The sequence below is a fragment of the Zootoca vivipara genome, chromosome 10, assembly GCF_963506605.1.
Source record: "Zootoca vivipara chromosome 10, rZooViv1.1, whole genome shotgun sequence".
Lineage (NCBI taxonomy): Eukaryota > Metazoa > Chordata > Lepidosauria > Squamata > Lacertidae > Zootoca > Zootoca vivipara.
The window spans coordinates 5,376,877-5,401,993 of NC_083285.1; the positions used below are offsets into that span (position 1 = coordinate 5,376,877).

General features: G+C 42.1%; 1 protein-coding gene across 17 annotated transcripts in view; it reads left to right on the forward strand.

Annotated features, from left to right (window-relative positions):
* MAGI2 (membrane associated guanylate kinase, WW and PDZ domain containing 2) overlaps window positions 1-25,117 on the forward strand; it is a 587,732-nt gene that overhangs the window by 382,455 nt on the left and 180,160 nt on the right. For 11 of the 17 annotated variants that reach the window (XM_060279499.1, XM_060279498.1, XM_060279503.1 and 8 more), the window contains one exon: window positions 8,903-8,983. The exons of the other annotated variants lie outside the window; for them this stretch is intronic. In XM_060279499.1, the coding sequence (XP_060135482.1) occupies window positions 8,903-8,983 (81 nt within the window). The remainder of the gene's footprint in view (window positions 1-8,902; window positions 8,984-25,117) is intronic. 17 annotated transcript variants of the gene reach the window in all.

Sequence of the window (25,117 nt, forward strand, 5' to 3'; positions counted from 1 at the left end):
ATTCCCTCCCACCCCCCATAAATCAGACTACTAGTAGCTAATGGCTTTGAGGTTCATGCCATTTCATTTAAGTGAAGCTTACACCAGTGTGGTGTAGTGGTTAAAAGCGGTGGACTTGTAATCTGGGGAAATTGGGTTCGCTTCCCCGCTCCTCCACATGCAGCTGCTGGGTGACCTTGGGCTAGTCACACTTCTCTGAAGTGTCTCAGCCTCACTCACCTCACAGAGTGTTTGTTGTGGGGGAAGAAGGGAAAGGGAGATTGTTAGCCGCTTTGAGACTCCTTAGGGTAGTGATAAAGTGGGATATCAAATTCAAACTCCTCCTCCTCCTCTTCTTCTTCTTCTTCTTCTTCTTCTTCTTCTTCTTCTTCTTCTTCACTTCTGTAAGCCATTTGGAAATTTGTGCTTTGCAGGCACCTAGTTTCAGTGCACTGTGTTAGTATGATGTAATTAATTTGCACTGAGTAATTGAAATGAATTAATACATAATTACATACAGTAGTGGCTGTTGGGGTGGTGCTCTGCTGCTTACCTGGCCTGGTAACAGAGTCACTGCAGATTACTGGGAGGGAGAGTAGCAGAGGTGAGCATACCTGCCAAGTGCCTCTCTGAAAAATAAGGGATCGGACCAAAAGTAGCATACCAGAAGTAGCGTGGCGGCCATTTTGGAACTGGGCGGAGCATGCTCAGAAGTGACTTTTGATGCTGCTGTGCCCAGTTCCAAAATGGCCGCCGCACCAGAAGTCGCGCTGCAGCCATTTTGGAACTGGGCAGAGCAGCATCAAAAGTTGCTTCTGAGCATGCTCCGCCCAGTTCCAAAATGGCCGCCGTGCCAGAATAAACCGGGGAAAAACAAAAAAAATATCGTTTTTTCGGCTGGGGACAGCCGGAAAAATGGGGGTTTCCCGGGGAAAACGGGAGACTTGGCAGCTATGGAGGTGAGGTGTCAGCAAGGTTGGCACAGTGCAGATGGGAGTGCTAGATTGGCTCTACTGGTTCATTTCCTGCCACCTTGCTCATCTCTCTCCCCCTCCTGCATGGGCGTAGACAGGGGGGGCAGGAGGGGGCAGCTGCCCCCTCCCTAGAAGCAAAAAAATGATGTATTTTACAGACCATAACCAGCACTTTCCCCCTCCAAAAACTGAAGTGGAAAGGGCTTTGCTTTAGCAAGAGCAGCTAAGTCTTCGCTTGCTGGGGGGGGGGGGACCAGCTGTAACAAAAACACATCAAATAAATAAAGCAAAGTGGCTACCAGTAGTTAAGTAGTTAAGACAATGGAGTAGATATCTCCAGGCAAGTTTCGATAGCTGGCCACTTCACCCTATTGTTCTTCAGTGGAAGTTGTTAATGAGCATTCAGGAATCGCATTAAGAGTTCTATTGAGGATTTAATGAGGGTGCAGAAGATTCAATTTGACTAAGGTGGCTCTGCAAGGCTAAAAGGAAGTGAATAAGAAAGGGGGGGCTGTAGCTTTGACAGACACAGTGATGTTTATAAAAAGCAGTGGTGTTCCAGTCTGCCCCTCCTCCTGCATCTGTATACTGTAAATCAGGGGTGGCCACCTCCCAAGAGACTCTGATCTACTCACAGAGTTTAAAACTGGGAGTGATCTACCCCCTTTGGGGGGGTTCAGGTCAAAGCTGTTGAGTTTTTTTAAGGAAGGGAAGCCCTGTTTTGGGGGGTTTAGGTCAAACTTGTTGAGCTTCTTTTAGGAGGGAGGGAGGCCCATTTTTGTTTAGGGCTTCAGGTCATAGTTCAACTTTTTTTAGGGAGGAGGAAAGTTTTGGGTGAGCTTTTTTTAGGGGTGCCAGTGACCTACCAGTGATCTACCACAGACATCCAGTGATCTACTGGTAGATCACAATCTACCTGTTGGACGTGCCTGCTGTAAATCAAGCAGAGAGAAAGCTGCTTACAAGGCTCCTTACAGGCGTACCGGTATCTTCCTCTTGCTGCAGAGTTCCAGCATCACAGCATCACCCAGAGGCACCCACAAATATGAGTTATCCCTCTCTCTATTTCTTCCTTCCTTCCCTCCCTCTTCCATCCTTAATAAAATAATGGGGGGGCAGATAAACCCCACATAGAAAGCCCATCAACATGGGGGGATGACTCTTTCAAATACAGTATTTACCAGTAATTGGGGGGAGGGGGAGAGGCACCTAGGCCTCTAGGAGTTGGCTGCTATGTCTAGGAGTAGGACAATTCAAGAAAGCAGAATGATGCATATGCTATAGTAATATATCAATAGAAAATAGGTAGGCACTACTTCATGACACCAACAATGTTTTCCCCAACCTTTTCATCATCTTATAGAAAGTTGAGCAGTGAAGACTTGCTTGTGGAATGCTTTGCCTACCTCCGAAGTGGCCAGACTTCAGACCATTTAACTAGTTTGCCATTTTCTGCCTAGAGATAAATGTCTCTATAGGTTTCTCCCTTCTGGATCACCAGATGTGTCTCCTGCTTCTTCAATTTTGCCCACTTTTGGAACCATGCACTAATTTGTCAAGCCTTTTCATGCTGCATTTGGTGCTCTAATCTTTTACAGGAAAGCTTCACTCATTTGAAGAAATATGCTTTCAAAGACTAGCTTTTTTCTTTGCATTATCATTTTAATGAAAACATGACTGTCAGTATTTCAAAAACCAAGCCTTGCTTACATCCCAGAAGACAGAGCTTGGTGTTTGTTAACTCTTTTCACACCACTTGGCATTCTTATGTACCAACACTGGAAGGTGTTGCAGAAGATAGGGCAGGTCCTTCTTCCTCAAGTCTAGGCTACTGTTCTTGCTCCTGCAAATCCTTTCTGAGCACAGGGAGTGCTGGATACATTATTAAATAAATTCATCTGACCTTGTTCAGATCAGTAATTTCCAAGCCCAAATTTAGTACATTGCAGCCTTTTTTGAATGTTCAATGAATGTGATATTTCTCTTCAAATTATCATCATTGCAGGTTCCATTGAAGATACTGACTTTAAGCTCCCTCCCCAAACTACCCTTTGCAAGTATGTGTTGGTACCCAAGGCATGTAGGAGAAGGTTAGGTAAAGGGACCCCGACCGTTAGGTCCAGTCGCAGACGAGTTTGGGGTTGCGGTGCTCATCTCGCTTTATTGGCCGAGGGAGCCAGCATACAGCTTCTGGGTCATGTGGCCAGCATGACTAAGCCGCTTCTGGTGAAACCAGAGCAGCACACGGATACACTGTTTACCTTCCCACTGGAGTGGTGCCTATTTATCTACTTGCACTTTGATGTGCTTTCAAACTGCTAGGTTGGCAGGAGCAGGGACCGAGCAACGGGAGCTCATCCCATCACGGCGATTTGAACCTTCTGATTGGCAAGCCCTAGGCTCTGTGGTCTAACCCACAGCGCCACCCGTGTCCCTAGGAGAAGGTTAGGTTGTTCCTATTAAGCGCTCTACTCTTTTAACAGCCTTCAGTTAAGCCTTGCCACTAGCAGAATACTCATTAAATATTATTTACCTTTTAAATAAATAGGGTGACCTTGAAGTGATTAATTAAAAAGCAGCGCCACAAGGCATTATCAGAGGAAACATGGAAACAAATCCTGCAAACCTTAATTATTTTAACACTCTCTGTAGTGGTTGCTATACAGAGCACCTGTGTGGCTCTATATTACAGAAGAGCCGAACCAGCTTGGCTACAGCCACTGAAATATACCATCATCTCTGGGTGCTGCCAACCTGCAGGATGACCTGGAAGTGATGATCAAGCTGACCTGGAAGTGATCGTAGAATTATAGAGTTGGAAGGTACCCTGAGGATCGTCTAATCCAACCCCCTGCACTGCAGGAATATGCAGCCATCCCATATGGGGAATCAAATCCGCAACCTTGGTGTTATCAGCACCATACTCTAACCAACTGCCATGGGCTCAAATGGAGGAACCATAATGGCAGTCAATATCAGTCTAGATCAGATTCCACATGGGTGATCTTTAGTGATGGGCTTTGGCAAAGAAGTAGGCAGCAAGAAGTGGGTGCAACTGTTGAGACATCAGAGCGATGCTGTAGTAGTGGATCCCCACAACAAACACTTGAGTGGGGCTGAGAGACTTCAGGGAAGTTGAGTGGGGCTGAGAGACTTCAGGGAAGTGTGACTAGCCCAAGGTCACCCAGCAGCTGCATGTGGAGGAGCGGAGACGCGAACCCGGTTCCCCAGATTACGAGTCTACCGCTCTTAACAACTACACCAGTGGAGGAGGAAGTGACCCCCTGCCAGCCATGACAAAGCCAAGCCCTCTCCACTGTGGCCACACCAGACAGCAACTGCTGTTGTCCACCATGTCAAGGAAAGCAGGTTTTTTTTATTATTATTATTTATTATTATTATTATTTTTATTATTATGCACTTAAAACAAAAAGTCAAAAAGATGCCAAATTCTGCAATTTCATACATGGCAAATACATGGTCATTTGAAATTGCCAGCAGTAGCTTGGTTTCTGGCTTACAAAGTCATCAAAGTCACCAAAAGAAAAGCCAAAATATACCTGCCTTTACCACACCAGCATTTTGGTGGTTTTGTTTACCAAAAGTTAACCATAAGTCATTCCAGTGGATTATGAGAACAAAAGTAGACCACATATGTGCTCTAAATTGATTAATATAAGAGAGTGTAACATAATTTTCCCTTAGACTATTAGACTATTTTATATTGTGATGTGTAATAAAAGCAAAGAGAGTAAAAACTTCATTTTCACTTTATGTTCATTCTTTTTAAAATTGCCCTATAATTGATGTTGCTAGCATTGATAGTACTGTTATTTATTATTTTGCAAATCTTTTTTGTCTATATCCCTGAATTTTTAATTGGCCCCTTGAAATGAATCCACAGGCAATAAAATAGAAAATTTACCTCTGAAATGGATGCCTTCGTAAAGGCATTTGAATGCTCAGAAGTGCTACTACTTGATTATCCACTGTTACTCTTCAGTCATGCTACAGGTCTAGTTGGCTTCTTTGTATAAGGTTATTTATTAAGCTCTCTATGGGCTATGTGATAAATACATAGCAAAAGCATAGCACACCCACGCTAGTACTTTCCTTTTGTAATGCATTGGGTTTTAATGTTGTTTCTGTGTGTTTGCAAAGATTATGTTCAATTGCAAGTTTTAGCTTGGGTTATGAACTTTAAGGCAGATTATAATGTACCCTGCTTTTGATGCAACTACAGAATAGCTAGTGTTCTAGCCAGGGACTCTTTATTCTTTAATTGGAATATTCTGCCTATTGTCAGGGGAGAAAACAAAAGATGTTCTAGCTAGATAGACAATAATGAACCAAGTTTCTACAATACAATACATTCTAGGATAATCAGCATTTGATTATCAGTGCACTCATTTAATGTTCACTCTATTTCTGCTGGCATGTCTATTATAAAGATTGGGATCCACTGAAACATGAAATATTTGTGAACTTCTCCTTGCTCTTAACTTCTCAACTATGGTCAATTGAAATTGAAATTGAAATTGAAAAGTAACGTTTGCCCCTGGGTCACCAAGCCTCTATTGTAATGTTTCTCAAACTTGGGTCTCCAGCTGTTGTTGAACTACAGCTCCCATCATCCCTGATCACTAGATTCCTCAGCAAGGGCCAAAGCCTCAGAAGTACAGTCAGGCACAAGAAGCATAAAAGGCTCAGCTGCCAACAGACCTCTCCTTCACAGAAGTTTCAGGCTTCCTGGGCACTGTCCAGGGTCCTGAAAAATCCACCTCTTGGTTGCCCTCTTTTCCTTCATTATTATTAAGTAAGCTGGGATAGTATCCAAAATGGAAGTGAATATCAACTTCTGTCTATAGTACTAGCTACTGTGAGTGCTCTAGGGGAAAAAAACCTGTTAATGCAATTTATCCCTTTCAGCACTGTGATGTATATCACCCTCTACTACATAGGGACCCAGGTGGTGCTGTGGGTTAAACCACAGAGCCTAGGGCTTGCTGATCAGAAGGTCAGCAGTTCGAATCCCTGTGACGGGGTGAGCTCCCGTTGCTTGGTCCCAGCTCCTGCCAACCTAGCAGTTCAAAAGCACGTCAAAGTGCAAGTAGATAAATAGGAACCGCTACAGCGGGAAGGTAAACGGCGTTTCCATGTGCTGCTCTGGTTTGCCAGAAGCGGCTTCGTCATGCTGGCCACATGACCTGGAAGCTATACACCGGCTCCCTCAGCCAATCATGCGAGATGAGCGCGCAACCCCACAGTTGGTCACGACTGGACCTAATGGTCAGGGGTCCCTTTACCTTTACCTTACTACATAGGAGTGTATGTAGGCAGGGGCTTAGGAAGGGCAGTGCAGCCCGTCCTGGGTGTGATCCCTGAGGGGGTGACAAAATGACACACCGCGGGGGCGGCACTTACCACAGGGCCTGGCCTGCAGCGTGCCTGAGCCACGTGTCTCTCCTAGGAGTGATGTGATGGCTTGGATCCCTGCGCTGCCCGAAACGGCAGCGTGGGCCTTGCGTCCGCCAGGCAGACTCCATGGGCAGCTCGCCACAGTGCCCCCATGCACAGATCGCTGCCCCACCCCTGTGGGTGGTTTGCCCCGCCCCCGTCGCTCCGGGTTCCGGAGCAGCTAGCAACGCCCCTGCCTGCAGGGCTGGAGCGAAAGGGAATTTGGGGCAGATTCAACCAGGTAGCTGCACTGCTCCCACACCCTGATTCACCACATTACCCTGGTAGAGATGGGAGCAGTACATGAGGAAGGTGTTGAGGGTGTGTGTGTTTGAATTCTAAATGAGTTTGCTTTCTTTATAGGCGCAAGGGACAAATAATCTTTATTTCTTAAAATTTATATCTCACCCTTCCACTCTGAAGGGTGTCCAGAGGAACTAATAACATAATATCTGATAAAATCATATAGAATGATTAAAGGAAAAGATGCAAAGAATTACAGTACTGAAATGTACCTGTCGCCTTCCAAAGGCCTAGACAAATTCTGCCTGAAAATAGCCAAGTAGGGGTTCTGCAGTGCTCTCAAAATTGGAGTAGTGCGTTCTTCTCTGGATGATCTACCCAACAGTTAAGCCACTTCTTTCTGCACTAGCTACACTACATTTGCATGGACAGCTATGTCCACATTTTCATTGATACGACTGAGGTCACACTTGCATTCCAGGAATGGCCATACCTGGAAAAACACACAAAACTGGGCATAGGTACCCCTCACCACCAATGTACCCTTTGCTGTAAGTGACAATTGGCATCAAGGAGGACCCTCAGATAGCAGGGGGTATGCTACCCCACCAGAACAGGTTAAGTCCATAATACCTTGACCAGAGAACCAACCACTTCACCCCATTCAGATTCAGGATATTGGCCCTCCCAGACCTTTACACTGCACCTGAAGCTCCTGACTGAGAGCTCCCAGTGGCATCATATAGATGTTGGAAAGCATACAGCAGGGATCACCAACTTGGCTCCCACAGGTGTCATAGTGCCCATGGGCACTAGGTTGATGGCCCTTGTGCATTTTTTTTATTTTAAATTATTTTTATTTGATTCTTTGAGAGGGACAGTTGAGTGTTGTTGTTTTTTAAGGGAGTGATGTCCTTGTCCCAAGAGGAAATCCATGTGTGACCGTGGTAGGTACACTGGTACCTCTGGTTGCGAACAGGATCCATTCCAAAGGCCCATTCGCAACATGAAAAGCCCGCAACCTGAAGCGCCGTATCTGCACAGGTGCATGGCGCAATCTGGCGTTTGTGCGCATGTACAAAGCATGATTTAGCACTACTGCGCATGCGCGAGTGGCAAAACCTGGAAGTAACCCTTTCTGGTACTTCCAGGACACAAGCTGAAAAAACGTAACATGAAGCAAAGGTAACATGAGGTATAACTGTATATGTGCAGTGAGTGGTACATGTGCAAGATAGGGAGCATGGTGTGGCCACTTTGCATAGTTTTCCTGGGACTGGGGAATGCTCTCTGTTACTAAACAACAACAACATTGGGAGTGCTGTGGGAATTAATACTGTGTCATTTCCACAATTAGGACTTGCAGGACATACCGGTACTGTATGTGATTTCCCACAGCAAGCATGTCCAGGTGGGTGGGGAAGCAACAATATGTTACATCATGACGCCCATGACAGCCATTTCATGTTGTGCCTTCCTCCTATTGAAGCCATTTTGTGACTGGCACTTTTAGCACTTACTCAAAATTTCCCCACTGGTCCAAAAAGCTTGGTGACTCTTGTAAGAGATTTTTTAAAAAACAATAAAACTATAATAGATAAAGTATGGGTTTTTTAAAGTTCCATTACATGCAGCATAAACTCTGCCAACTCTTATTTGTTCCAGGTATTTGTCTCTCTTTTTTTATATGTGACTTGAATAAATAATATTGGTTTTTCTGTTTTAGATAGTCATAAATTAGTTCTTCTTTTATTTGGAAAGCTTGGTCCTTTGACATTAACTGAAAATATCTTCAAGGAATTTGTGGTTATTATTCATACGCTATAAGAAGAGAAAGAGAACTGATAAAATACAACTACCTATTATCCTGCTGATCTTTAAGAGTAAATGCTAGTGGACAGAGTTGTTAAAGGAAAATAAAAATAATTGTTATCTTTGTAGGTGTATATTTTAAGTCCTTAAGGGCGGATCCTATGCATTATTGCCTGGAAGTAAGTTACATTGAACTCAGTGGGAGTTACTTCTAAACAGACCTACATAGGATTGATCTGCATAAGTCTAAGCACTTGTTGAGTCTCCTGAAATGTTTCCATTATTTCCCATATGATGGATATTTTTAACTGAAATTGAATATTCAAATTAGAACCTAGGTTTGTTAGTTAAAAATTGGAAATCCCAATCTCTGGATAAATGTAATTGAGAACTATGATGTCGTGGCCCTCAGTCGTCAATTTCCTCTCCCCATACAGATCTTAATCTAATGGGTCGGATCCAAAGGTTCCCTTCTTCCGACGGAGGAAGCTTTCCTCTGACAGAGGAAGAGAATAAAGGTAATAAAGCAAAATTAACGTAATAAAGGTAACTAACATGTCTCTGGGTTCATTTAGTTTTTAACAATGCCAGCACCTATCCAGAAGGCTGATTTTTATCCCTGCCACTGCAGGGCTGTTTAAATAAAGAAATGCAATTGATACTCTTGCAGTTGTAAAAATGCTTCTGATCCCCTGGACGCATCTGCTAACAGAAGACAAGGGGAGGAGATTTTTTAGGTCTTCTAGCCTCCCTGTGCTGGAGGGTCTCCTAAATACCTGGAGATGAATTTCAGGAGGCACTGGGCATGTGGATTGAGGGTGAATTGGGGGGGGGACACTAGACCAGCTGCCTTCCTCTCCTGTTAGTGGGGAGGTTTCCACTGGATCAAAAGCCCATCTGTGAGCTCAAGGGCACCAGATGTATTCAGCCTTTTCATTCCGCCCTTTCTAAAATTTAAATAAGTAACTCTACCAAATTATTTCCTTCTACTGTCTCAGGAATCCCATGAATTCTTAAATTATGTCTTCTTGTTTCATTCTGGATTATTTCTAGTTTTGCCCCTACTCTATTTAATTCTAATTTATACATACATCCTACATCCTTTTTATTTATTTTTTTACCAGCATAACTGTCTCTTCCTGATAGTGAATATGTGCTTCACTTAGGTGTTCAAGTTTTACCCAATTTGGCTTCAATGAGTGAATTTTGTCCCTTATAATGTTTAATTTTCCATTTATTAGTTTACCTCTGTTTTGAAAAATAAACCCTTAATTTTGATCATACAACCTTCCCTCTTGTTATTTGCTATCTATGATGGTTTGTAATTTATCTTGTTTCTGAATTGTTTTCTAAGTCTTAAATTCTTTTTTTCTCATTTCTTTCAAATGTTTTGGTTTTTAAATAGCACCAGTCAAGATTCTCAATTTACCCACACCTCCCTACCGTGACCCCTTCCTTCCACGTCCCTGCTCCTTAGCATCCTTGGGTTTTTTCTTCCCATTGTTTCAACTTATTTTACTGCCTTAGCCCACTTTTAGATATTCAGCAATATGCTGGAGAAATGAGATAGCATAGGGTCAATCAGATATGTTTGCTTAGGAAATATTTCCTTAACTTATTTTACCCTTATGTCAATGTAAATTCAATCAAATACTACAGTTAACAGATTCGAGCTATTCTGTTTGTATACAGCCCAAAGCAAAATAATCCTTCAATATTAAACAAAAGAATTAACAACTCTAATAAATCATATGTTTAATTGATAAAAAATAATCCATTCAAGAAATAGTAGTCATCTAAATCAGCTGATTACCTTAATAATTTAGATTATTAATATTAAATTGAAATAACAAAGAGTGAAAGGCAAATAATACAGGGTGAGTCTTTTAAAAGAGGCCCCATGGAACATGTGTACTCTGTATCCACGGGGCCTCTTTTAAAGGACTCACCCTGTATAAGACTTCCTTTTATCCAAACATACACAAATGAAAGTTCCTACAAGATGTCAGATTAACTGAATACAGTCTTGTTTCTTCTTCATGTCCAAGTAAATAGAAGTAGAAATCAAAACGAGGCTAGGAAATAACTAAGCTGTGTACTTTTGTTAACTTTTTAAATCTAAACAAATACAAATACAAACAAGGGGACAAAAATCACTATTGTACTCATTCTGCTTGTTTAGATCCATGCACACAAACACAAATTACAGTGGTACCTCGCTTAACGAATGCACTGCTTAATGAAATTTCCACTTAACGAAAGGTTTTTTCTAGCAGAGGTTGCCTCACTAGACGAATTCGTTTTGCGAAAAATTCGTCTAGCGAATCGCGGTTTCCCATAGGAATGCATTGAAATTCAATTAATGTGTTCCTATGGGCAAAAAAAAAGAATTCAAAAAAAATTCAATGCATTGCAGCTATTAAGATGGTGATACTACCAAAGCTCATATTCCTCTTCCAAATGCTCCCAATAATAGGGAAAAAATCAGTATTTGAGGAATGGAGGAAAATTCTAAGCAAATTTATATGGGCAGGAGGGAAACCCAGGATACAGTATAAATTACTAACTGAAACAAAGGAAAGAGGAGGCTGGGGAGTACCAGATTTGAGATTGTATTATGCCGCGTCGGGGCTCTGCTGGATTAAAGAATGGCTCACGTTGGAGAACAAAGAGTTGCTAGAGATAGAAGGATTCCGTAACATCAAAGGATGGCATGCCTATCTTTTACTAGACCAAAAAGGCAACCCGAGAGAATTTTCTGACCATATAATTAAAAAATCGCTGTACCAAATCTGGCAAGAGTTTAAAAAGTTAGTAGAACCTCAAAGCCCCTGGTGGGCGTCCCCAGTGGAGATGACGGCTATGTGTAACAGCAGGCCAGAGGGTAAGTGGCCATCTTATAAAGATCTAGTGACGAAGGTAAATGACCATTTAGAATTGAAACCATATGAGGAAATTAGAACATATTGTGCAAGCTGGCTACACTACGGCCAAATACAAAGTATTTTCAAATTACATAAAGGAATTGGATTCTCGACAAAAGATTCTAAATTACAAGAGATAATTATAAATAATGATAAGAAGCCACTGGGGAAAATGTATAAGTTCCTATTGGAATGGGAACTAAAAGATGAGCTAACCAAAAAGGTAATGATAAAATGGGCAGTAGATGTGGGCAAGTCAATTCAAGTTCACCAGTGGGAAAAATTATGGAATTCGGACTCTAAATTTACAGCATGCATAACAATTAGAGAAAATATCCTAAAAATGTTCCACAGATGGTATATAACCCCAGAGAAGATTGCAAAATATCACGGATCTGGAGATGGCAAATGCTGGAAATGTCATGAGAAAGTGGGAAACTTTTTCCACTGCTGGTGGACGTGCCCAAAGGTGGCAAAATTCTGGAACGAGGTATATGAAAAAATGAAAAAAAATGATGAAATGCACATTTGAGAAAAACCCTGAGCTATTCCTTCTAAGTATGGTCCCGACAAACATACCAACAGATAGAATAAATATTTTGTTATATGCTTGTGCGGCAGGAAGGATGTTGATCGCTGCAAATTGGAAAGAAGAAAAATTACCATTGGTACAAGAGTGGCAGGAGAAATTGATAGATTATCTGAAAATGGCAAAACTAACGGCAATAATAAGAAATGTATCTAGGCAAAAAATAATAAAAGAATGGAAGTATGTACAGGAATACCTGGAAAAAGAAAACATAGAGAATAATTTGGTGACATGCTTAGAATAGAGATATAAGAGGAGAGGAGATATGAGAATACAAAAAGGAAGAAGTTAAAAATCAGAAAACACAGTAGTACGGTAGGGAAAATGAACATATAAAGTAAAGCGTATTGTAAATAGTAGGAAGCAACCATCTTTTTTCTTTTTTTCCTTTTTCTCCTTTCCCCTTTTCCTTCCTTTCCCTTCTTACCCCCCTTCTTCTTCCCCTCCCTTTTCTTTCTCCTCCTCCCTTTTTACTATTCGCCTGTCTCTCCTCCTTCCCTTCCCCTTTTTCTTTTATTCATGCCAAGGAGACGGGGAACTGCTACATGGATGATTTTTTTTATATAAGTTGTTTAGTTTGTACCCAGTAGGTATCCTTGGTCTTTATTGGCATTTTAATGTTGAATGAATGATTGCATGGTATTTATGATTTGTTTGAGTTAAATTTGCTTTCGTAGTTTGTATTTATGATTTGCTCGAGCTATTTTTCGTATGTATGACTGATATGGTCTGAAGCTCAACATCAAAAAAACCAAGATCATGGCCACTGGTCCCATCACCTCCTGGCAAATAGAAGGGGAAGAAATGGAGGCAGTGAGAGATTTTACTTTCTTGGGCTCCTTGATCACTGCAGATGGTGACAGCAGTCACGAAATTAAAAGACGCCTGCTTCTTGGGAGAAAAGCAATGACAAACCTAGACAGCATCTTAAAAAGCAGAGACATCACCTTGCCGACAAAGGTCCGTATAGTTAAAGCTATGGTTTTCCCAGTAGTGATGTATGGAAGTGAGAGTTGGACCATAAAGAAGGCTGATCGCCGAAGAATTGATGCTTTTGAATTATGGTGCTGGAGGAGACTCTTGAGAGTCCCATGGACTGCAAGAAGATCAAACCTATCCATTCTTAAGGAAATCAGCCCTGAGTGCTCCCTGGAAGGACGGATCGTGAAGCTGAGGCTCCAATACTTTGGCCACCTCATGAGAAGAGAAGAATCCTTGGAAAAGACCCTGATGTTGGGAAAGATTGAGGGCACTAGGAGAAGGGGACGACAGAGGACAAGATGGTTGGACAGTGTTCTCGAAGCTACGAACATGAGTTTGACCAAACTGCGGGAGGCAGTGCAAGACAGGAGTGCCTGGCGTGCTATGGTCCATGGGGTCACGAAGAGTCGGACACGACTAAACGACTAAACAACAACATGACTGATATAAGTTAATATTCAATGTAGCCTTTATTTTCTATTCTTTATTCCTTTTTTTCGTCTTTTTTTCTGTAATGTGTTTAATAAGAAATAAAGTATTTAAAAAAAAAAATTCAATGCATTCCTATGGTATTCACTAGATGAATTTTTCGTTATAAGAAAAGACCCGTGGAACGAATTAAATTCGTCTAGCGAGGCACCACTGTAGATGGTAGAAATGAATGGATTCTTGTTCCATCTTTGCATCCAGCTAAACAGAAAAGTAATACAGAGAATGGCTAATAAAGTGACCCTAAACCCTGGTAGGGCTCATCAAGACAGAGAGGCAGATCAACTGCCACATGCAAAACTGCTCTCACTTCACAGCAGCCATGGCAGAAGGTGGGGGTGCTTGGATTGTTTGTCTTTGACACTTTATTTTAGCTGTGATAGCTCCAGGTTGGTGGAGCTGAAGAAACCAAGAGGGCCTCCTTTTTGGGAGTTGGACTGCTTCAAGATCCAGGTCCGTATAGTTAAAGCTATGGTTTTCCCAGTAGTGATGTATGGAAGTGAGAGCTGGACCATAAAGAAGGCTAATCGCCGAAGAATTAATGCTTTTGAATTATGGTGCTGGAGGAGACTCTTGAGAGTCCCATGGACTGCAAGAAGATCAAACCTATCCATTCTGAAGGAAATCAGCCCCGAGTGCTCACCGGAAGGACAAATCGTGAAGCTGAGGCTCCAATACTTTGACCACCTCGTGAGAAGAGAAGACTCCCTGGAAAAGACCCTGATGTTGGGAAAGATGGAGGGCACCAGGAGAAAGGGACGACAGAGGACGAGATGGATGGACAATATTCTCGAAACTACCAACATGAGTCTGACCAAACAACAACAACAAGATCCAGCAGATCCACGGCCAGCCCTGTTCTGCCCACAATGCTCTATTTTTGAGAGGGGGAACACACGAGGGGTGTTGGATCTGCCACACTCCACAGTGACCTGTGTACTCAGTGCACAGTGTACTCCTTCTGCTTCTGTATATCTAAACAAATATCAAGAGACTTCACATAAAATGAGAGAAGCACCTGCATGCTGAGTGGACCCTATGGCAATCATTCCATCAGAACAAGGATCTCTGCCTGCACATCACTGCAAAGAAGGAGAGGGGAGAAGTCCAGTTGTGCAAATGGAAATCTATCCATTGAAAGGATTTGTTAGCAAAATACCACCCATTGTTTCACTGAATAGACAGAGATACAAATTCAAACTACTACCCTGTTTCTCATATTTTAAGACATACCCATAAAATAAGCCATAGCAGGATTTTTAAGCATTCAAGGAATATAAGCCATACCCCAAAAATAAGACATAGTGATAGGCGCAGCAGCAATGCCGGCCGCGGCAGGAGGAGGAGGAAAAAAATAAGACATCCTTTGAAAATAAGCCATAGTGTGTTTTTTTGAGGAAAAAATAAATATAAGACGTGTCTTATAATATGAGAAACACGGTATGTGGAGACTTTTCACTTGGTTACGATCAAACAAAACAGTAGCATACTGCTCACTGAGATAATCAGTATCTTCAGTTGTTTCATCCATGTTCAGCCGGATCTCAGAATGATAGATGTATTAGTCCAGGGGTCAGGAACTGTCGGCCGGTCCACCGGCCCTCAGACCATGTGGTGGGCCGGACTATATGGGGGGGGTGAACGAATTCCTATGCCCCACAAATAAGCCAGAGATGCATTTTAAATAAAAGCACACATTCTACTCATGTAAAAACAGGCTGATTCCCGGACCATCCACAGGCCGGATTAAGAAGGCGATTGGGCCGCATCCGGCCCCTGGGTCTTAGGTTGCCTACCCCTGTGTTAGTTTATTGCAGCAAATTGTCTTGTAGCACTTTTTTTTTTGAGCACATTTATTTTGTGAACATAGGCTTCTGTGGATCCCATTATTATTCAATCTGAAGAAGTGTGCATGCACACGATAGCTCATACCGAAATAAAAACTTAGTTGGTCTTTAAGGTGCTACTGAAGGAATTTTTTTATTTTGCTTCGACTCAGACCAACACGGCTACCTACCTGTAATTAGTAAACTATAATATTTACCTCAGTGTTTTCAAGTTTTGACTTACCGTAGTTTGAATAGGTTACATCCTTCCAAACGCAGACTTTTATTTCAAAGACTGGGGAAATTATCAAGTCTATAAAGATGTATTGATGCTGGTTCAGTATCAAACTGGGACCAGGGAAGTTCTAAACGCAAAGAGCATGCTTCAATACGCCATAGAAACCTCAGTTAACTTTCTTCCTATGCAATATTTCGGACAATGAAAATGGCAACTATATGGTACAGCTGAAGTTGTATTATTCTGAATGAGGAGTGTTTTTTTTGCTTTCATTGACCCTCTGCAATAAGATATAATCTTTGAAATCAAGTTATGCCATATAGACTTCACTACATTTGCCAGGGATCCATTCTGCATTTTCAAATGAATGATAACATAACTGGAAATTTTCACAAAAGATGATAATAGATTGTTTCTTCTCTTCCCGTCTGCTAACATATTCAGAGAGGCTAAAGGCTTTTAAAAAATAATAATAAATTCAAAAAAATTAATTAAACTTATTTATTTATGGCATATATAGAGACTACCCCATAACCATTTTCTCTGGGCGGCTCACAAACATAAATTAATAAAACATAATCATAAAATCTAATTACTGTTTTTTTAAAAAATGCAGCATACCACAGATGATCCATTAACACAGTAAGAATGACAGTAAAATCAGGCAGCAGCAAGATCTAAAATTACACACTAAAAGCCTGCCATAATATATAGACATGAAAGGATGTGCCTGCTTCTCCACATCTGTTTCTCAAGCATCCCGAAATTACCCCTTCATGTCAAGCTACGCAGCTTTCCCCTGAAATGCGCTTATTCTAAGATGTGTGGTATATGGGCAGGGCTTATAGTTCTCATACACTACCGCTCAATATTGTTGGTGGCTGAGACTGCTCTAGTTTCTTGATATGTGAATGTTCCTTTAAGGGAGAAATATTTGGAGATTGCTATTACTAATTATTAATTATTTAAAGCATAAAATAAAGTGGTTTACATAAGTGCAATAAAAGTAAGGCAATTCCTGCTGGCAGAGTTCATAATATTAAGGTCAGGACACAAAAAGGAAACTCAGTACGCCAATCCTTAAAGCGCCATCTCACATTTGCCTCCTCGCCACACTGCAGTCGTGGTCACTTGCATGATCAAGCTGCATCCAAATGGTCAGTGGTGTGGGAACAATGCACCAGAGAGTAATACGTAGAAGGAGATAGACCATAGAGAAGGAGATGGCTAGAGCAGTCTACACAGGCCACTACCAGCCAGAGTAGCTTCACGAGAGGCCACCTACACCTGGGGACATTCCAATGAGCTTTGAAAGAATTATATTTTCTGAACTTGGGGGTGGGGTGGGGGAGAGAAAGAAGCTAAACACAGAAAAACATGAGACAGGGCTGTTTTCTTCCTAGCACCATTAAGATGCCTCAAAACCACATGGTTTATGAGCATTTACTGGAAGGTGGATTGGGCTGAATTGCATTAGAATTCTGACCCAAAGCAACATTATGTTTTAATCAACCTGCTTATCTCACAGTTTCATATTCAGCTAATCTCTGTTTGCTGAAAACTGTTTCCATGTATTAATAGCACAGAAAGCATAACTTCTCAATGTTGCCCTTGTGTCATATTTGTATCTACGCATTTCACACACTTATGTACAGGTGCTCCAAAGACTTTCCCTTTGCATTTTACTCTGCTTACTTCTCAACCATGTGTGAACAGGAATTAATGGCCACATCTTGCCTACTATTCAGCTGGCAAGTCTTCATTTCCTGGCTCTTTTCATCAATCATGCAGTGCTATTAAATAACTGGATTACTTTTTAGGGCACAAACTGAGCCAGCAGAGACACACATGCTTTTCAGATAATTTAGCACACTGAACTAAAGACTAAACTGGCTTAAAGGCAAGGATCCTGGCTTCTGCTGCTTGGGAATCAGAGCCTAACAGTGCACTATCCCAATTGCAGGATTTGGTTAAGTGTTTATAGGTGATATTTACTGCAGAAGAACTGGGAGGCCATTATCAGAAGATACTAATCAGCTTCTGTGCCTCACATTTGAATGTGGGCATTATCCTTAGGACAACCATTTCACATCAATACCTGCAATAAATATGTATGTCAACATATTCTAAATCTACCATAGCAAACCTGTTAATTGTGGCTTTATCGGGATTTCCAAACACCAGTAAACATCAAAGTGCCTTTATCACACAACTGCTTCACAGAGACCATCACATAGGCTAAAATAGTGTCTGTTGATAAGACTGAATATATTAAAATGACACTTACAGAAATAACCTGAAATGCCAGTGGAAGACAAAAAAAAATACAAATCTAAGCTTAAATCACCACATTAATACACCATGAGCCGCAGCAAAACAGATTCATTGACTCCAAATGAATAAATCCAATTTATAAGTGAAGCTCTTCAGATCTGGGTTCAGAGAAAATAACTTCTGGGGCTTCCTCCTGCTCTTGGTGATAGGCTGGATCAGAGACAAGAAACAGACTCTGAATTCTGGCAAGACTGTGGGTGGTGGTTCTTGAGTCTAAATAGTTGGTCCATTGCCTGCTTTGAACGGGGTCATATTTATTCTGAAAGATCAGGTTTGTACAGGAGTGCTGCTGGGTCCATCTTTGTCACTAGAAGCCCAGCTGACCTCAGTGGCTAGGTAGGAGCTGCAGCAATTCTGGACTGGAATATCCTGACCACTGTTGTTCATCCATGCACTGCATAGCTGTCAAGTTCTCCCTTTCTTTTAAGGGAAATTCCCTTATGCTGAATAGGCTTCCTCACGAGAAAAGGGAAAACTTGACAGCTATGATGCACTGGTAACTTCTAGGTTGAATTTAAAAAATGGTAACTCAATGTAGGGCTGTCCTTGAAGCTAGTTTGGAAGCTGCAGCTGGTGCAAAATGCTCACCGGAGCAAGATATCAGCAACCACTGTTGAAACAATTGCAGTGACTGCCAGTTAGCTACTAGGCAAGGTTCAAGGTGATAGTTTCAATGTATAAAGCCCTATACAGCTTGGGATCAGGATGCCTGAAAGATTGTCTCACCCCTTATATACCCAGTCGATCACTGTGCTCTACAGGTAAGCACCTCCTGCAGATATCATCTTATCAGGAGATCAATTCCTTACAATGTAGGAATCGGGTTTTAGTGTTGTGGTTCTTGCCCTTTGGAATGCCCTTCCTTTTCCTCTTTCAACAAAACTTCCGCAGACTGCATCTGTATTGGATTAAAAAAGAAAGGTGTTTTATCACTTGTTGTTTACTGCCCTGGGCTCCTTTCAGTGGAAGAGCGGGATACGAATGGAATTAATTCATGCCAGCTATTGTTCTTTGAAAATTTGACTACTTGTTGTTAGATAGATTGCCATTGCTTCTACACTCAGCTGTCCTTCAGTGGTCAGCTAATCCAGGTGAAATATCAAAATGGTACATCTCATTCAGTTTTAGGTTCTGGAACCTTTAATTTTGGCACCCCTCTACCAAGCCATTTCTCAGGCCAAATAGCCTACCAAATTCCGAATCAGATCAACACCTCTGCCATGCTCACATAGAAGCCCCCTTCAGGCATCCAGCATTAAATGTGTGAATGGGAACTCATGTACGAGATGGACTGCCCTACCCACTTGATGCCAACATGTGTTTTGGCCATGCCCCCTCAGCACATATGATAAGCATGCATGTCAGGATCCCCCATAGAGAGAGCCTTTCAGGAGGACATGCCTGGAGCATAAGTAGGCATCTATGTGGTGGGGCTGGCTCACTTATTTGCAAGACTGGCTCACTCATTCACGCATTCATACTGAACACATGGATGCTTTTGTAGTACTGTAGTTGAGGAGGAGAGAGCTTAACTATGAGCCTGGTTTCAGATGGCACATTAAGCCAAGCATTGGTTTAGCTGCTGTGCTGTGCTAAAAGGACCAGGGAGCAAAGCGGCTTTAATCTCCTCCCTGGGAGTTTTTTCTGTTTGCTCTAAGCCATGGTTTGGCCCTGTGTTTCGCGTGAATGCAGCCTCTGTGAGTGTCCTAACTTAATGGATGGCAATAAGCATATCTGTTTCTTCTATTTAAGCTGCAATAAGGACGCAGGTGGTGCCGTGGTCTAAACCACTGAGCCTTTGGCTTGCCGATCAAAAGGTCGGCGGTTCAAATCCCCACGACAGGGTGAGCTCCCATTGCTCGGTCCCAGTTCCTGCCAACCTAGCAGTATGAAAGCACACCAAAAAAAAAGTGCAAGTAGATTAATAGGTACCGCTCCAGCGGGAAGGTAAACGGCGTTTGTGTGCGCTGCTCTGGTTTCAGTGTTCCGTTGCTCCAGTAGCAGCTTAGTCATGCTGGCCACATGACCCGGAAAAACTCTCTGTGGACGACCGCCGGCTCCCTCGGCCAGTAAAGTGGGATGAGGTGAAAACCCCTCAAATCTGCCTTGGTGCATAGTGAAACCCCAACCATGAGCAACTGGATTGGTAAGCAGTCCAAAGAGCAATGATAAAATAATAATAATTGGAGCAACATAAAAAGCAAATATTTTTAGTTATTGAGCATTTTCTGGTTGCTAAAGCTCTGGGAAATCAAGTGGAAGTTGCATTGCAAACCAGACTAAAACTGAATTAAAGAGGCATTAAGAAATGTTACTTGGAAAACAGAATAAGTAGCAAAAATTCGGCGGGGTTTTTTTTAGAAGAGAAAATGCCATGAAAAGGGCATAACTCAACTAAGCACATAACTCAGCTATCTCAATCTGCAGTACCGGCCTCGATAAGAAAATTAAATTGTTTTCCTGTTGGCTGGAGTTAAAGCTTCCTCTAGTTTCAGATAAGAGACTTCTATCGCACCATTCTACTTCCTTTCATTGCGGGCTTTGTATTTGTCTGGCAGATGTCAAGGATAGAACTATTTCTGGCAAGAACAGAATGCATTCAAGCCAAATGTTCTAGTTATTGATAATATTGCATAAGAACTGTATTAGTACAATAACATGCAACTATTCAGATAGAATGAAAATGTCTGCCATCCCACTAACACCACAATGTTATACAGGTCTACCAGGAAGAAAGTCCCATTGAGTTCAATGGGGCTTACTCCTAGATGAATAACTACAGAGTTCAAGCCTAAAACAGTTTATATCCCTAATTTACTCCAGGAAACTGTTGAGCCAAATTATCACTTTTTCCATTGATCTGTGTGCAATAATCCTGGACGCCCCATATACCTAACTTTAAATCTTGACTGCATATTGTTGTAGCTTCCCTAATATTCATTATCTCTATGCATTTTACACTTCATCCTCTCTAACTCTCCACGCATGCATTGCTTCCTAGTGCTGGATCCACTGGGCCAATGTTCCCTTAAATATTGCATTTACACACACACACACACACACACACACACACACGGCTCATTCTGGGAACATGAAGCAAGGAACATGAAGCAAGGAAGTGACTGTATTATAAGCATCAAGCCTGCACATAACAACAAACCATTTTTTTGTTGCTAACAGCATAAGTCAGAATGAACCCTGGGCTCACATGCTACCCCACCCTTCAGGCAGAAGAATAGAAGATTTAAAGCTTTAATACCTGTTCTGAACCTAAAATTCCCATTCATCCAAACTCAGGAAACCGTGGTTTCTGAAAATTGCAGTTATGGATATAGGAAGCAACTTTGTACTGTACCTAGTTAAACAATCGTTCCACCTTACTCAATAAGGTCTAACGAACAGGGAGCTAACACATGGCTCTCCAGCTGTCATTAGACTCCCATCAGCCCAACCAGCATGGATGATCATCAGGGATCATGAGTGTCGTAATCCAATTGCATGTGGGAGGCCACTGGTTAGTCACCTCTGGTCTACCTTTTCTGACAGGGTCTATCCAGAGTGTCAGACAGGAGTCAGTCCTGGACTTGCCTGGAGGTGAAGGGGCTGAACCGTCAATCTTTTGCATAAAGAGTGTTTGACAGCCATTTTGTCTGATGTAACCCCACAGCAGCCATTTTATAATTAGCACCCTCAGTGCTTTCTCAAATTTAAATGTGCCCACTGGCCCAAGAAGGTTGGTGACCCCTGTTTTAGGCATGCAATGGGGGTGGGGTATTCCACCAATTCTTCCATTTACTTTGTCCTGCATATCTAGGCTATTGCCAAATCTTTATATTCTGTTTCACATCTTGAGTGCTGCACTCTCTCTAACTGGATTCCCTCTTGTGATCACAATGCTTCTATTAATTCAGTACACTTTTGTTGAAATAATCCTTCTTTTCGTTGCTATGAATCCATCTTACGTTTCTGTGTACCAAACCCCTGACATTTACTATGTCAACTTCAAATCCCTAGACATTATTCTCTTTCTACCTTCCCTGAATTACTTTATTCATTTCAGGATAGTTCATCTGTCTTCACTTTTGTCAGAGGTTGTTGTTGCGACTACTCTAGAGTAACGACGCTCCACATTCTTGTCTTTAGACAGTTTTATTTAGTGCAGTCTATTTACAGTGGAATTGGTGTGTAGAACGTCTGCTTAGTCCGAGGCAGAATCCGGGAATGGACCGCCCCTCGACTTCTTCCAGCATAAGAGTCTCGAGACGGCAAAACTTCTTCCCCGCCTTCTCCTGCGTAATTCCGGAACCGGAGGAAAAAAGGGTCTACGCTCCATGTTTTCCTTCTCCCCCCCTTTCCCCCCCTCTCTTCCTCCCTCACGTGTAGCAGGGGCTCTTCTGTGTTGCCGGAGCCCTGCATCCCTCTTCCTCCTTCCTCACTGGACTCCTCCCCCTCCCCACTGGCATTGCTGCTATTGGAGGAGCTGCTCTTGATGATGGGAGGGGGATCTCTGTATTCTCTTCCCCTTACAACTTTTTTCTGTCCTTCCATCCCACCCACTGACCGTCTTATGCCAGGAGCAAATTTCCTGCTCATTCTGTCTGTCAACACAGAATGTTTGTGTTGCTTCTTATTGTTTGTGGGCTTCCTGTAAGTTTTTGGTTAGCATACCACAATTTACAGCAGTACATGGACACACCTAAGTGAGCCCACATGAAGAGTTGGACTTGCATGTTTCTTGTGCATGGCTTGAATTAGGACTTATGTGTTTACTTTCAGTTAGCATTCTGTATGAATCACAACAAAGATTAGCTACTGAACAAGCCCAATTCAAACCATGGATTATGAAACTGGCTTGTTAAACTAATCATTACAGTATTTGTTTTAAGCCAGGATTCTTAATTTACTCATAATGCTAAACCAAGATTTATTTGAATCTGAAAGAAAATTTGGCACATAGGAAGAGGAGAGAGAAGGGGAATACACAGAGAGGCAAACTGTGGTTTGTCCTTACATGTGAAGATGCAGAAAACAGGATGCTAGATTAGCTGGGCCTTTGGTCTGGTCCAGGGGTGCACTTCTTACTTGTGTTTGCTATAGTTTTAAAAATCTGTCTTGAATCTAATATGGCATCATAACTTTCTCATAACTGAGCCTTCTCCTTATCAGCTACCAGGTAACCCTCCATCCCCCCTTCCCATCCTAATAACTTCTTCATTCTAATCTCCTTCCAGTTCTGCTCATCTTCTTTACATACTATGTTTGCTGGACTGTGATTGCATCATTTATCTGGCCTGTGGTTGCATCATTTATCTGGCCTATTGGCTCTTGATAAATGTTGAGTAGCGGGAGTAAAAGTCATGTGATCAACGTTCAGTTCAGGAAGAATCAGGGCACAAAGACAGACCACAGGTGAAAGAGGCTGCAGGCAAAGTTGAGTCCGGTGTTCCTGGGAATCTCTCAAAAAAGGGTGAGAGAAATCAACAGATTAAACTTCATTCATATCCAGGCATCCCTAACCAGGCATCCCTAACCTTCAGCCCTCCAGATGTTTTGGACTACAATTCCCATCTTCCCCAACCACTGGTCCTGTTAGCTAGGGATCATGGGAGTTGTAGGATGCCTGAGCTAATCCTTCCCCTGCTCCCTGGTGGACAGTATGTGAAAGCCAGGCCAGGGGAACAGAAAGGCAGTGATACTCCCCCTTCATGCAGAGAGGGTGTCAGCATGCATAAAGGTCAAGTTAAAATGAAAAATAATGTTTAGGGCAGGCATCCCCAACCTGCGGCCCTCCAGATGTTTTGGGGATGCCTGGATTAGCTCCACCTAGAAAACTAACAAGGAAGTCCCAGGTATCTTATCATGAAAATAAAGTATGCTTCCTGCACTCCAGCAAGCAACACAAGACATACTGCATGCTGTCACTGTTCCTACATTGTTTTTCACTTCTAACAGCAAAAATACCTTACATAAGCCTATTTGTATGCATCGGATGTTAGACAGAAATGCTCAGTGACAAAAGCAGACAGGGTAGCCATATGTTGCAGCACAGCAGCCTGCTCGAGTCCATTAACGCCCTTTCACCACCACCAGAAAAAAGCTGTAAAGATAAATGCTATCTAAAAACATCCTGCTAACAGAGTGAAATAAGGATAAGGAGGTGTTCTTAAATTAAACACGAAGAGGACACAATCTGTTCTTCTCCTTGGTCACCAACAAATCCAACTTTTCTCTCTGACACTTCTGCCCACTTTTCGCCCCACAGCAGAAACCCGGTTTATCCTCCTGCTGCAGGGAATGTTTTCCAGGCCTCCAGGGAATAAGGATGGTGGTGGCTCTTGCTTTGTGCTTGGCTTTTTGTTTGTTTGTTCTCTTTGTACTGCAAAGTCACCCCTAACCCTTCAGGCAAATTTGGCACATCGGAGCTGAGCCATAAAATTAAATTAAGCCATGCTACCATATTTGTTCTTGCTTGGGCGTTGAATAGTGTTTGGATAGTGGAAGGGATGTTGTCCCAGATTCGTCCAGTGCTAATAAGAAAATATCCCATACAACTTCAGTTAGTTACATTAGCTGGATTTTTGTTTTCTCCTTTTGTTGTTTTTTAAACCTTCTTTCCTCCTACACTCAGGTATGGAGAATCTTTAACCCTCCAGATGCAGCGGAACTATAACTCCCATCGCCTATTGCTATTTGGACTTGTTTCCTGGGGCTGATGGGCGTTGTAGTTCAGCAACAACTGGTGGGCCAAATGTTCCTCACAGCTGATATAACTTAAATCTGACAACCTATACAGTCATACCTGGAAGAAAGTCCCATTGAGGTCAATTTGGGATTTACTTTTGAGTATACATGTATTCAATTGCACTATTACACTGCAGTCTACATATTGCTACTCAAAAGTAAGTCCATTTAATTCAGTGGGGCTTATTCTCAGTTAGGTGGGTATATGATTGCATACTTACTTAAGCATACTTATTGGGGAGTGTGCTCCATTGGATTCAATGTGACCGTCTGGAACTGCAGCTGTTAATTTTTATATTAATAATGATTGTTCATTTTTAAAATAAAGGAAAATATGACAGCCAGAAGTCTCAAAGTAATGGTACAAAAACAGGGTAGCATGGATATCTGAATGGTTTTTCATGTGAGGCGGTAGAATTTTCATAATCATTTACTGTACTTTTAGTTACTTTTCTTAACACAAAAGGTACCCCAAAATACTACAAAGGCCTGGGTAAACACAAACGTTTTTGCCTAGCACCTACGCCAAT